This window comes from Oncorhynchus kisutch, unplaced genomic scaffold (genome assembly GCF_002021735.2).
Source record: "Oncorhynchus kisutch isolate 150728-3 unplaced genomic scaffold, Okis_V2 scaffold1402, whole genome shotgun sequence".
Lineage (NCBI taxonomy): Eukaryota > Metazoa > Chordata > Actinopteri > Salmoniformes > Salmonidae > Oncorhynchus > Oncorhynchus kisutch.
Genome location: NW_022263347.1, coordinates 21,077 through 34,624, shown reverse-complemented (window position 1 = coordinate 34,624; position 13,548 = coordinate 21,077). Strand labels below are relative to the sequence as shown.

The window sequence follows — 13,548 nt, the reverse complement described above, 5'->3', positions numbered from 1 at the left end:
GTTGGTCCTGGTCCTCTCATCCTCCCTTCATGGATGACGTGAAAGGTCTGCTTGGTCCCCAGGGCCAGGTGTGGGTTTTCATCAGTCACAAACAGTTAATGTCTAACAGTCACACACTAAACCCAGGAGAGGTACAGATACTTTACTGCTGCACAACAGGTTATGTTGCCATGGCTGTTGACATTATAGAAATATAATCACTGGAACGGGAATCCCCATTCAAGTCAGTCGGTCTAGAATGGATAGATTGGCGGCCATTTTAAAAGGGATTCTATTTCTATGGTTGACATCAGATTTGTTGTCAACAGTATCATTATTGCTGATTCGACCTGGTTCAAACGTCTGTGTAGCGATAAGTATCATCATCTCTGTCAGATGCATTGTCAAGCTAACGGTCTATAGATACATTTTTATTGAACTACACTGAACAAAAATAGAAACGCAACATGCAACAATTGCAAAGATGTTACTGAGTTACAGTTCATATGAGGAAATTAGTCCACTTAAATAAATAAATTAGGCCCTAATCCATGAATTTCACATGACTGGGAATACAGATATGCATCTGTTGGTCACAGATACCTTTTTTTTTAAATGGGCCTCAGGATCTCTTCACAGTATTTCTGTGCATTCAAATTACCATCGATAAAATGCAATTGTGTTCGTTGTCTGTAGCTTATGCCTGCACGTACAATAACCCCACCGCCACCATGGGGCACTCTGTTCACAACGTTGACATCAGCAAACCACTCGTCCACACAACGCCATACACGTGGTCTGCGATTGTGAGGCCGGTTGGACGTACTGCCAAATTCTCTAGTAAGACATTAAGGTGGCTTATGGTAAAGAAATTAACATAAAATTCTCTGGCAAAAGTTCTGGTGGACATTCCTGCAGTCAAGCATGTCACTTGCACGATCCCTCAACTTGAGACATCTGTGGCATTGTGTTGTATGACAAAACTGCACATTTTAAAGTGGCCTTTTATTGTTCCCAGCACAAGGTGCACCTGTGTAATGATCATGCCGTGTAATCAGCTTGGGACCAACATATGGGACAAACTATAAACATGTTGTGTTTATTTTTGTTCAGTGGAGATACTATACATATTTAAAGACAACTAGCATAGAAGTCCTGTTTTAACACTGGAACACTAGTGCATTAACCCATTTAACATATTACACCTATTAGCTACAATACTGTTGATGATCTGACGCATTGGTTGCTGTTGTGATTGGTATAAAACTCTTCAATATTGTACCATACTTTATTTATTTTAATTATGGTCCTTCTATGTCAACAGCTGCTCATCGAGAATCTCGTTCTGAAATCATGGGCATTATTATGGACTTGGTCCCCCCTTTGCTGCTATAACAGCCTTGACTCTTCTGGGAAGGCTTTCCACTAGATGTTGGAACATTGCTGCAGGGATTTGTTTCCATTCAGCCACGAGCATTAGTGAGTTCAGGCACTGATGTCATGCGATTAGGCCTGGCTCTGTCGGCATTTCAATTCATCCCAAATGTGTTCAATGGGGTTTAGGTCAAGGCTCTGTGCAGACCAGTCAAGTTCTTCTACACTGATCTCGACAAACCATTTCTGTATGGATCCTTCTTTGTGCACGGGGGCATTTTCATGCAAAAACAGTAAAGGGCCTTCCCAAAACTGTTGCCATAAAGTTGGAAGCACAGAATCGTCTAGAATGTCATTGTATGCTGTAGTGTTAAGATGTCCCTTTACTGGAACTAAGGGGCCTAGCCCGAACCATGAAAAGCAGCCCCAGACCATTATTCATCCTCCACAAAACTTTACAGTGGGCACTATGCTTTCAGGCAGGTAGTGTTCTCCTGGCATCCACCAAACCCAGATGGTGAAGCGTGATTCACCACTCCAGAGAACCCATTTCTAGAGTCCAATGAGGCAAACTTTACACCACTCCAGCCAATGTTTTACATTGTGCATGGTGATGTTAGGCTTGTGTGCAGCTCGGTAGTGAGTGTTGCAACCGAGGACAGATGATTTTTATGCACTTCAGCACTCGGCGGTCCTGTTCTGTGAGCTTATGTGGCCTACCACTTTATGGCTGAGCTGTTTTTGCTCCTAGACGTTTCCACTTCACAATATCGACACTTACAGTTGACCCGGCGTAGCTCTATCAGGGAAGAAATTTGACAAACTGACTTGTTGGAAAGGTGGCATCCTATGACGGTGCCACGTTGAGTCACTGAGCTCTTCAGTGAGTCCATTCTACTGCCAGTGTTTGTCGAGATTGCATGGCTGTGAGCTTGATTTTATACACCTGTCAGCAATGGGTATGGCTGAAATAGCAGAATCCACTAATTTGAAGGGATGTACACATACTTTTGTATGTCAACTTTGTTGGCCATGCTATGTCAACCCTGTTGGCTTTGCAAAGTTGACTTTGCGTAATGTTCAACAACCGGAATCTGTGAATAAGGCTTAAAAACAATACATTGTGAAGTTGCTGGAAAGGAGTTTAGCTAGCTAGACAGCCAAATCCATATGATCTGACTTTCATATCATTATGCAGATCACGTGACTCTGTGGGATATCCCTTACAGTAACTCACCCTCTGTTTTACCTTTGAGTGAGTTTTCTATCTACCGCTAGTGACCTAGTGTATGGAGCATCCTACACAACAGTACCTGTTGATGTTTTCCTTGATTCTTTGTTTGAACATCTCTCGTCAAAGTCCCAAAAGAGCTAATAGAATCTTTAAGAGCACGATACGTTTATGTCCTTCTTATATCGGTACACAACAGTGGAATTTGATCTGTTAGATAATCTAGATTCTAAAGACTAGATTGTCGACATGACATCAGTGAATGCAGATGCCTGGCAGCTTGAACATGATCTCTTCTCCATCATAGTGTTCTGCTCTCAACACCACTAGTTTGTGTACTTCTGTGTAACTTCTCAGTATCTCCGTCTCTTGGATCTTTGTGATCGGCAACTAAAAGGAGATTGAAAGAGATCGGCTAGGATTCAGTTACATCGTAATACGGATGTTTTAATGAATGGTTCAGGTTAGGATCTGGGGAAGGTAAACTGATCCTAGATCTGTGCATATGTGTATACTTTCACCCAGAAACATTAAACCAGGAGTGTAAGCTGATCCTAGACGTGTGCATATATGCAAATGTTAGGGCAGCCTTCATGACCATTGACCCCTCTCCTATCAGTCCCGATTGCTGGTACTGTACCCTGAGTCACTCCGACCTCCACATGACACACAAACCATGGCATCCACCCTCTCACCTTCTCCTTTCCATTCTCACTATCACTGCATGATGTCATGCAGCCAGCGTTGCTCATGCTCTGTGTGTGCTTGTGTCATTATGACATTAGTCCTCACTCCCAGTCTTCGGTGGTCCCTGTGATTTGCTGGTTGTCCTTCCAATAAATGATTGACTCATGTGAATTTCCTGATCTACTAATTGACTAATGACCTGGACTAATTAACAGTGTTACATAACTGTAGCTATCAAATCAGCTGGTAGTTTCATGCCTACTCATTAGAACTAACGAGGACAAAATAAATACCTTGGAAGTGGTCTGGGACAAGAGTTTTCCCAGAATCCTGACCATGTGATTTGACCCAGGTAAATCTCTGGGCCCTGGTTATTGCCTATGAACTGGTAATAGCCTATGAACTGGTTACTGCCTATGAACTGGTTATTGCCTATGAACTGGTTATTGCCTATGAACTGGTAATAGCCTATGAACTGGTAATAGCCTATGAACTGGTTACTGCCTATGAACTGGTAATAGCCTATGAACTGGTAATAACCTATGAACTGGTAATAGCCTATGAACTGGTTACTGCCTATGAACTGGTTACTGCCTATGAACTGGTTACTGCCTATGCACTGGTAATAGCCTATGAACTGGTTACTGCCTATGAACTGGTAATAGCCTATGAACTGGTAATAGCCTATGAACTGGTAATAGCCTATGAACTGGTAATAGCCTATGCCCAGGGACCCAATTCTTCTTGTTTATTTTTTCCTGGTCAGGTCATGTAGTCAGCTAGAAATCCTGTCCCTATGCATAATAAATCAATGAGTTGAACATGAAAGAGGAACCTGCACACACAGAGACTGTCTGAGGACTACTGCCATGGCGTTCTCTTCCTCTGATCTTGGTTTTGGTTTGATGGCTTTGTTTTTGTTATTTGTCATTTTCCTCTCAGAGCCTCCGGTGAATCTTTTCTTGTTGTTTTTCTTTTGTTTTTGTCATTTCTTTGTTCTGTTGTGTTGTCGGGTCGGTGTGGCGGTGGGTTTATTATTGTGTGGCTTTGTGCCGTCTGCTGGGTTTGTCCATGGCTTTGCTCCATAGATCCCCGTATCGCAGTCCTCTGTCATGGATGACATAGAGGAGTGGCTCTGTGCTGATGTGGTGAGCTTCTTTACCTTGATTTCTCTCGCTCTCTTCTCTCTCTCCTCTCTTTTCTCTCTCGTTTCTTTTTCTTTAGTCACATTTCTATCCATCTCACGTAACCAGGTAGATCACATGTAGTGTTCTAAACTTTAGTTGACCATCTTCCATCCATTCATTATCTGACTAATGGTTTTCCACCAATGATGAGTGATATAACTGTGACCTATCTCTCACATGCTACCATAATGCTAATCTAGAGAATCTATTGGAGTGAAGAATAAAACCTGCCTGTCTAAAGATGACATTGGTATTGTATCATATCACACCAGGTGATGCTACAGTGGTTCTCCCTGATGAATGTGAAAGGTACTCACAGGTCCTTAAAGGGATATAGCAGAGTAAACAGGTTCTGAAAAGTTGGATGGATGAGTGGATGGGTCTATTGAAGTATGGTGGAAGCATGGGTCCGTCACAGTGGTGGAAAGTACATGTTCTGGAAGTACCTCAATGTCAGTACAAAAGCACTGCGTGAGAGTGACCTCCCTGAGTTGTGAATGGTGTCCTGTAGAGGTCAGGGAGGTAAGTAGCTTAGTCAACTTGTACGTAGGGTTGTAACATGTCCGTAACTTTCCCAAAATCCCCTGGTTTTCAAGAAATCCTTGTTGGAAGATTCCTGGAATCAAGAGGGAATAAGCAGGAAATCTGTGAATTCTACTCTGAGATTTAAGGAGAACCAGGGGGATTTTGGGAAAGAATTTTGCAACCCATACTTATTCAATACCGAAGGGAAGACTAATGTTTCGACTTTGACGCTTAACAATGTCCATTTACTGTAAGGCATCTTGGTGAGTCAATGGTTGTGTGCTCCTCCTGGCAGAATGTTATGGATTCACTGATTTCCATTTCTTCTCCTCTGAATAGAAAGGCGATGGTGAGGAAGGGGTGACGAGTGAAGGTATGGATGGATTCAGGGCACTAACACTTGATACTGTAGAAGCTCTCATTAAATGTGGCATAGATTCAGTTTCCTAATTTGTGTCAAAATTCTCTGATCAGCTCTTTAGTACTTGATATATTAGGCTGCGTTTACACAGGCAGCCTAATTCTGATCTTTTGCCACTTAATTGGTCTTTTGACGAATCCAATCAGATCAGAATTGGGCTGTCTGTTTAAACGCAGCCTTTGTGCTGTTATTCTCAATCCTGCTCCTGGAGAGCTGCAGTACTGCAGGCTTTTGTCTCAGCTTAGTACCATCACACCTGATTCAACCAATCTACTGATCTTCAACACATTGATTGGCTGAATCAGGTGTTTCACTGCTGATATGTGGGGCAAAAACATGCAGTACTGTGCCTCTCCAGAAGGTGCAGCAATGAGGATCACTACGCAAAAAGTCAACAACTGACTAACCATTTGTTTATGTCCTGCTGTTAACAGGGGTTTTCTCTCCTCTTCCTCTAGAGTTTGATAAGTTTCTGGAGGATCGAGCGAAGGTGGTCGATTCCTTACCATCGCTCCCTGGTGATGAGCCTGGTCCCCCTCTCAGCGCCCCCAGCGGCACCCGCAAGAAGGCTGAACGGACGGAGGATGCCCTCTTTGCCTTGTAGACTCTCCCCCAGGAAACCTCTCTCTCTGAGGCATCTGCAGTACCTAGGTATCCCCTATCCGCCACTCCTGCCAAGCAGCAGTGTAGCTACTGAACTGAACACCAATCCTCCTCCTGCAGAGGACCATGCTTGCTGTCTGCCTGCCCAGCCGCGTTGCATCATGTATTACTATTGAGGTTTTGATCAGTCTGTCAGTGTGGGATGTGTCTGTCGTCTTGTATCTCATCTGCAGCTAGCTACCCTAAGGAGGATATAACCTAACATTGTGAGGATGAGGATAACATGACAAAACCTCGTCTTTATGTTCCTCTGAAGGTGTGAAGGTTAACAGAAAAAATCCTTCTGAAAAAGCAGACCGAGGCATATAGTCTATACAAACAGAGGAGGACTGTGTTATTTTAATAAATGTAGCTTATGAATAATTGATGCATTTATTCTTTTAACGGTTTGTACTGTACTATGTACTAGCGCTGCACTCTGTAGTTGTCTCTCTTTTATTATTTACTCATGTTCCTTTTTTGGTTTCCTTAACCCTTTCATTACCCATTCTACAGTTGTGAAATGTTGGTACAGGGAAAGGCAATGCATGAGGAAGGACTACTGTTTGACAGACTCCATGCTAGTGTTACTCAATTATGGCACAATAGTTCTGCAGGGCCAAATAGCAAACATTACTTACCCGTATCTGCCTGTCTCCACATTTCAAAAGGGAGAAGGAAAAAATATATATAGCTGCAAGCAGCCATGTCAAGGTTCAAGCCCTATGGCACCACAGCAAATATCTGTCACACAGCTTTTATATTTGCTTTCCTTCTTGAAAAGCTGTTGTCAACTTCCCTCCATGTGGTGTGTACATACTGTAGGGAAGGAAAAGGTCCAAAATAGTGTTTTCAATCAGAACCTAAGTAACACCCACCAAATATTTCTGATCGATATTATACAGGGGGTACCGGTACCATACATTGACTCGTTAACGTTACCCCCTGTATATAGCCTGCACATTGACTCGTTAACGTTACCCCCTGTATATAGCCTGCACATTGACTCGTTAACGTTACCCCCTGTATATAGCCTGCACATTGACTCGTTAACGTTACCCCCTGTATATAGCCTGCACATTGACTCGTTAACGTTACCCCCTGTATATAGCCTGCACATTGACTCGTTAACGTTACCCCCTGTATATAGCCTGCACATTGACTCGTTAACGTTACCCCCTGTATATAGCCTGCACATTGACTCGTTAACGTTACCCCCTGTATATAGCCTGCACATTGACTCGTTAACGTTACCCCCTGTATATAGCCTGCACATTGACTCGTTAACGTTACCCCCTGTATATAGCCTGCACATTGACTCGTTAACGTTACCCCCTGTATATAGCCTGCACATTGACTCGTTAACGTTACCCCCTGTATATAGCCTGCACATTGACTCGTTAACGTTACCCCCTGTATATAGCCTGCACATTGACTCGTTAACGTTACCCCCTGTATATAGCCTGCACATTGACTCGTTAACGTTACCCCCTGTATATAGCCTGCACATTGACTCGTTAACGTTACCCCCTGTATATAGCCTGCACATTGACTCGTTAACGTTACCCCCTGTATATAGCCTGCACATTGACTCGTTAACGTTACCCCCTGTATATAGCCTGCACATTGACTCGTTAACGTTACCCCCTGTATATAGCCTGCACATTGACTCGTTAACGTTACCCCCTGTATATAGCCTGCACATTGACTCGTTAACGTTACCCCCTGTATATAGCCTGCACATTGACTCGTTAACGTTACCCCCTGTTTATAGCCTGCACATTGACTCGTTAACGTTACCCCCTGTATATAGCCTGCACATTGACTCGTTAACGTTACCCCCTGTATATAGCCTGCACATTGACTCGTTAACTTTACCCCCTGTATATAGCCTGCACATTGACTCGTTAACGTTACCCCCTGTATATAGCCTGCACATTGACTCGTTAACGTTACCCCCTGTATATAGCCTGCACATTGACTCGTTAACTTTACCCCCTGTATATAGCCTGCACATTGACTCGTTAACGTTACCCCCTGTTTATAGCCTCGTTAGTGTTCCTTTATTGGTGCTCTTTTACTTTGGTTCATTTAGTAAATATTTTTCTTAACTCTCTTATTTTCTATAAAACTGCATTGTTGGTTAAGGGCTTGTAAATAAGCGTTTCACAGTAATGTCTGTTCTATTTGGCGCATGTGACAAATGGAATGTGATTAATACTACCACGACAACGGTAAAACAGCCGTATGAGTTGCAGCAGTGACGTTCCTCTCTGGTACTACCTGTACACTATGTAAGTGTAGCGATTTTGAGTTCTTCCAAATACTTTTTAATGACAAAGTCATTTAGTAATTGTTTATCAGAGGAGGTTGGTGGCACCTTAATTGGGAAGGGCGGGAACGTGGTAATGGCTGGAGCGGAATAAGTGGAAAGGTATCAACAACATCAGACATATGGTTTCCATGTGTTTAATGCCCTTCCATTCGCTTCTTTCCAGCCCCTCAGCAGCCTCCACTGGTGTCTTCTGATATTGGGCTATTCTTCAATGTTTTCCTTCCCCTTCTACCATGAGACCAATTTCATGAACTTCATGCACTTTTGGACCCTTGACCGTTTCGGTATGTTTATCCTTGTGTTAATAAGATGGGAACTGTTTTTATAGGACACAAGACATTTTCTTAGACTAATTGCATATGATTTTATATCTTTATGAAATTTCAGCCCTTTTCTGCTCTACAAAGCACACTTTACAGACAGTCGTAAATAGAAAAACGGACCCTTTTCCTGATATGGAAATGAAAGGAATAGTGCAGGTGAAATATGGCACTGAAAATCGAATCAAATTGTACATTTATGATGGCGTATTGGTAGCATACTTCACAGGAAATAGTTATTGCAAACATGCATGTACGTATGTTTACATAAATATGTGTATATACATCAGAAATATGTGAGTATTACCTGCAGTACATGTTTAAAAGTCCAACTGAATTATTAGCTTTTGTGTAGGTCGCTAAGTCGAAAGGCTAACTCATTAATGTATTGTTTGGTCTCCTGGTTGTATATGTACAGTAATGTCATGCAGGAAAATGAATTCCTCCCAGATCCTTTCTACTTTGGGGAAGCTCCCCTGCTCTCCTCTCTTTACAAATACATGTGTGGAACAGAAATAGGTTCGGCTGTGCTTCGGGAGGATGACCAAAAACGTTATTTTTACCGTGTTTTATGTGTTTTTACTGTGGTCTAAATTGTCTGGTAAAGCTTCCTGTCTTTTATTTTTGAGGATTACAGTGGGTAGTAGCTGTGGGCTGTGACTCTGCTAGTGGGACTCCCCCTTTTAACCTGTTAACATTCTATTTTACTTTGCTTACCTACAGTAGGTAATGGAGTTAGATGAGGGCATAACATTCTCTTCCTGTTGTCAGGAAAACATGGGCTACAGACCTTTGAGGCAAAAGAGGTTCGTTCTTCATTTCAACTCTTTTGCCAGTACTTTTCAAAGTTAATGCTTATAAAGCTTCTACAATTAACACCAAATGAATAACTACAAAACGCCACGACGTTTCACTTCAATAGGAACTATGTGTTTACTTACAAGTATCCTTATATACTTATCAAAGTTGTGTATTATACTGTAAATGAGATACTCAAATAAGTAAAAAAGACCTTACTGTATTTTATTGAAAAACATCTGCTTCCAGATCAAACATTATTTGTAACAATCATTTATAAATGTTAGAGGGTGATATTACAAACAAGTACATTATTTGTAACAGTCATTTATAAATGTTAGAGGGTGATATTACAAACAAGTACATTATTTGTAACAATCATTTATAAATGTTAGAGGGTGATATTACAAACAAGTACATTATTTGTAACAATCATTTATAAATGTTAGAGGGTGATATTACAAACAAGTACATTATTTGTAACAGTCATTTATAAATGTTAGAGGGTGATATTACAAACAAGTACATTATTTGTAACAGTCATTTATAAATGTTAGAGGGTGATATTACAAACAAGTACATTATTTGTAACAGTCATTTATAAATGTTAGAGGGTGATATTACAAACAAGTACATTATTTGTAACAGTCATTTATAAATGTTAGAGGGTGATATTACAAACAAGTACATTATTTGTAACAATCATTTATAAATGTTAGAGGGTGATATTACAAACAAGTACATTATTTGTAACAGTCATTTATAAATGTTAGAGGGTGATATTACAAACAAGTACATTATTTGTAACAGTCATTTATAAATGTTAGAGGGTGATATTACAAACAAGTACATTATTTGTAACAGTCATTTATAAATGTTAGAGGGTGATATTACAAACAAGTACATTATTTGTATGATTTGTCTTGGGCATTAATGTTTGAATGTGTTTTAGAATACTGTAACAGAATAAACTGTTATTAATGCGCTTGAACTCCTGTTTCATTCTTGTCCTAGTTGGTCTTCTGTTGCTTTAATTCCACCTCTTATGAAATAGTAGCATACATTTTACAATCAACAGTTGCTGTTCCTCTTATGTCTTAAGGCTGGACAAAGCATAGAGATGTTTGAACTAAGATTCTTTGTTACTGAACAAATATAACATGTCACTTTAAACAGTTGATTTCTATGTGTGTCACTTTTTATTTTTTATAACCAGAAAGCGTTATGTATATGCTTACTCTTTTACGCTGTCCTCCGATCAGATGGTTGTGTGAACCTGTTGGTTTGCTATGGATCATGTGAACCTGTTGGTTTGCTATGGATCATGTGAACCTGTTGGTTTGCTATGGATCATGTGAACCTGTTGGTTTGCTATGGATCATGTGAACCTGTTGGGTTGCTATGGATCATGTGAACCTGTTGGGTTGCTATGGATCATGTGAACCTGTTGGGTTGCTATGGATCATGTGAACCTGTTGGGTTGCTATGGATCATGTGAACCTGTTGGGTTGCTATGGATCATGTGAACCTGTTGGGTTGCTATGGATCATGTGAACCTGTTGGGTTGCTATGGATCATGTGAACCTGTTGGGTTGCTATGGATCATGTGAACCTGTTGGGTTGCTATGGATCATGTGAACCTGTTGGGTTGCTATGGATCATGTGAACCTGTTGGGTTGCTATGGATCATGTGAACCTGTTGGGTTGCTATGGATCATGTGAACCTGTTGGGTTGCTATGGATCATGTGAACCTGTTGGGTTGCTATGGATCATGTGAACCTGTTGGGTTGCTATGGATCATGTGAACCTGTTGGGTTGCTATGGATCATGTGAACCTGTTGGGTTGCTATGGATCATGTGAACCTGTTGGGTTGCTATGGATCATGTGAACCTGTTGGGTTGCTATGGATCATGTGAACCTGTTGGGTTGCTATGGATCATGTGAACCTGTTGGGTTGCTATGGATCATGTGAACCTGTTGGGTTGCTATGGATCATGTGAACCTGTTGGGTTGCTATGGATCATGTGAACCTGTTGGGTTGCTATGGAACATGTCGACCTGTTGGGTTGCTATGGAACATGTCGACCTGTTGGGTTGCTATGGAACATGTCGACCTGTTGGGTTGCTATGGAACATGTCGACCTGTTGGGTTGCTATGGAACATGTCGACCTGTTGGGTTGCTATGGAACATGTCGACCTGTTGGGTTGCTATGGAACATGTCGACCTGTTGGGTTGCTATGGATCATGTCGACCTGTTGGGTTGCTATGGATCATGTGAACCTGTTGGGTTGCTATGGAACATGTGGACCTGTTGGGTTGCTATGGAACATGTGGACCTGTTGGGTTGCTATGGATCATGTGGACCTGTTGGGTTGCTATGGAACATGTGGACCTGTTGGGTTGCTATGGATCATGTGGACCTGTTGGGTTGCTATGGAACATGTGGACCTGTTGGGTTGCAACAGGAATGAGCTATTGGACATTGACCCAATGTATCTCTTCACTACCTGCAAACTGGTTGAAATATGTAATTTCAACAGCAAAACTAGTTAAATGTTTTTTCAACCAGTTTTGCTCACCGAGTATGGACATGGGGGAGCTGGAAATTGTGTCCTCCGGTGTTCTGTTGAGGAACAGCTGTTTTTCCTGAGTAGGAAATGTTCCGGTCTAGACTAAATGGTCAGGAGAACTCTTGTCCGTCCTGTATGATGATGTGGGTGTTCTGTGCTGTTCTGCAATTCATTACTTTGGTTTCAGCTTTCTATTGTGTGACCTGATTATGCACATATTAACCAATAAAACACTAGCAACGTGTGACCTCTACCAACACTTTGTTTATGGTTATTTTCTTGTGTGTATTACATTTGTCCTTGCGATGGCGTTAGTATATGAAATATGATAGTGAACACACATGGTAAATTCAGGCAAAGACGAGCTCATAGTTCAACCTGGCGTAGTGGCCCACTGAGTGATGCAACAGACTCACTTCTTGCACCATGTTATTCATAGCACTGCATGTTTCCCCTGCTCTGAATCTTTCCCCTTATACAGTGGTGCAAAAAAGTATTTAGTCAGCCACCAATTGTGCAAGTTCTCCAACTTAAAAAGATGAGAGAGGCCTGTAATTTTCATTATAGGTACACTTCAACTATGACAGACAAAATGAGAAGGAAAAAATCCAGAAAATCACATTGTAGGATTTTTAATTAATTAATTAGCAAATTATGGTGGAAAATAAGTATTTGGTCAATAACAAAAAGTTTATCTCAATACTTTGTTATATACCCTTTGTTGGCAATGACAGAGGTCAAACGTTTTCTGTAAGTCTTCACAAGGTTTTCACACACTGTTGCTGGTATTTTGACCCATTCCTCCATGCAGATCTCCTCTAGAGCAGTGATGTTTTGGGGCTGTTGCTGGGCAACACGGACTTTCAACTCCCTCCAAAGATTTTCTATGGGGTTGAGATCTGGAGACTGGCTAGGCCACTCCAGGACCTTCAAATTCTTCTTACGAAGCCACTCCTTCGTTGCCCGGGTGGCGTGTTTGGGATCATTGTCATGCTGAAAGACCCAGCCACGTTTCGTCTTCAATGCCCTTGCTGATGGAAGGAGGTTTTCACTCAAAATCTCACGATACATGGCCCCATTCATTCTTTCCTTTACACTGATTAGTAGTCCTGGTCCCTTTGCAGAAAAACAGCCCCAAAGCATGATGTTTCCACCCCCATGCTTCACAGTAGGTATGGTGTACATGACATTCTCCCAATCTTCTTCTGGATCATCCAAATGCTCTCTAGCAAACTTCTGCTGTCCTTTGACAGCTCTTTTTGGTGTCCTTTGACAGCTCTTTGTTCTTGGCCATAGTGGAGTTTGGAGTGTGACTGTTTGAGGTTGTGGACAGGTGTCTTTTATACTGATAACAAGTTCAAACAGGTGCCATTAATACAGGTAACGAGTGGAGGACAGAGGAGCCTCTTAAAGAAGAAGTTACAGGTCTGTGAGAGCCAGAAATCTTGCTTGTTTGTAGGTGACCAAATACTTGT

General features: G+C 41.6%; 1 protein-coding gene across 3 annotated transcripts in view; it reads left to right on the top strand.

Moving 5' to 3' along the window:
* Positions 1-10,490, top strand: part of tom1l2a (target of myb1 like 2 membrane trafficking protein a) — a 45,436-nt gene extending 34,946 nt beyond the window's left edge. For 2 of the 3 annotated variants that reach the window (XM_031818457.1, XM_031818456.1), the window contains exons 14-16: positions 4,360-4,419; positions 5,323-5,356; positions 5,863-10,490. In XM_031818457.1, coding sequence (XP_031674317.1) covers positions 4,360-4,419; positions 5,323-5,356; positions 5,863-6,008 — 240 coding nt within the window. In that variant the 3' untranslated portion in view covers positions 6,009-10,490. The remainder of the gene's footprint in view (positions 1-4,359; positions 4,420-5,322; positions 5,357-5,862) is intronic. The other variant, XM_031818458.1, reaches the window with a different exon arrangement.
* The last annotated feature ends 3,058 nt before the right edge of the window (positions 10,491-13,548 follow it).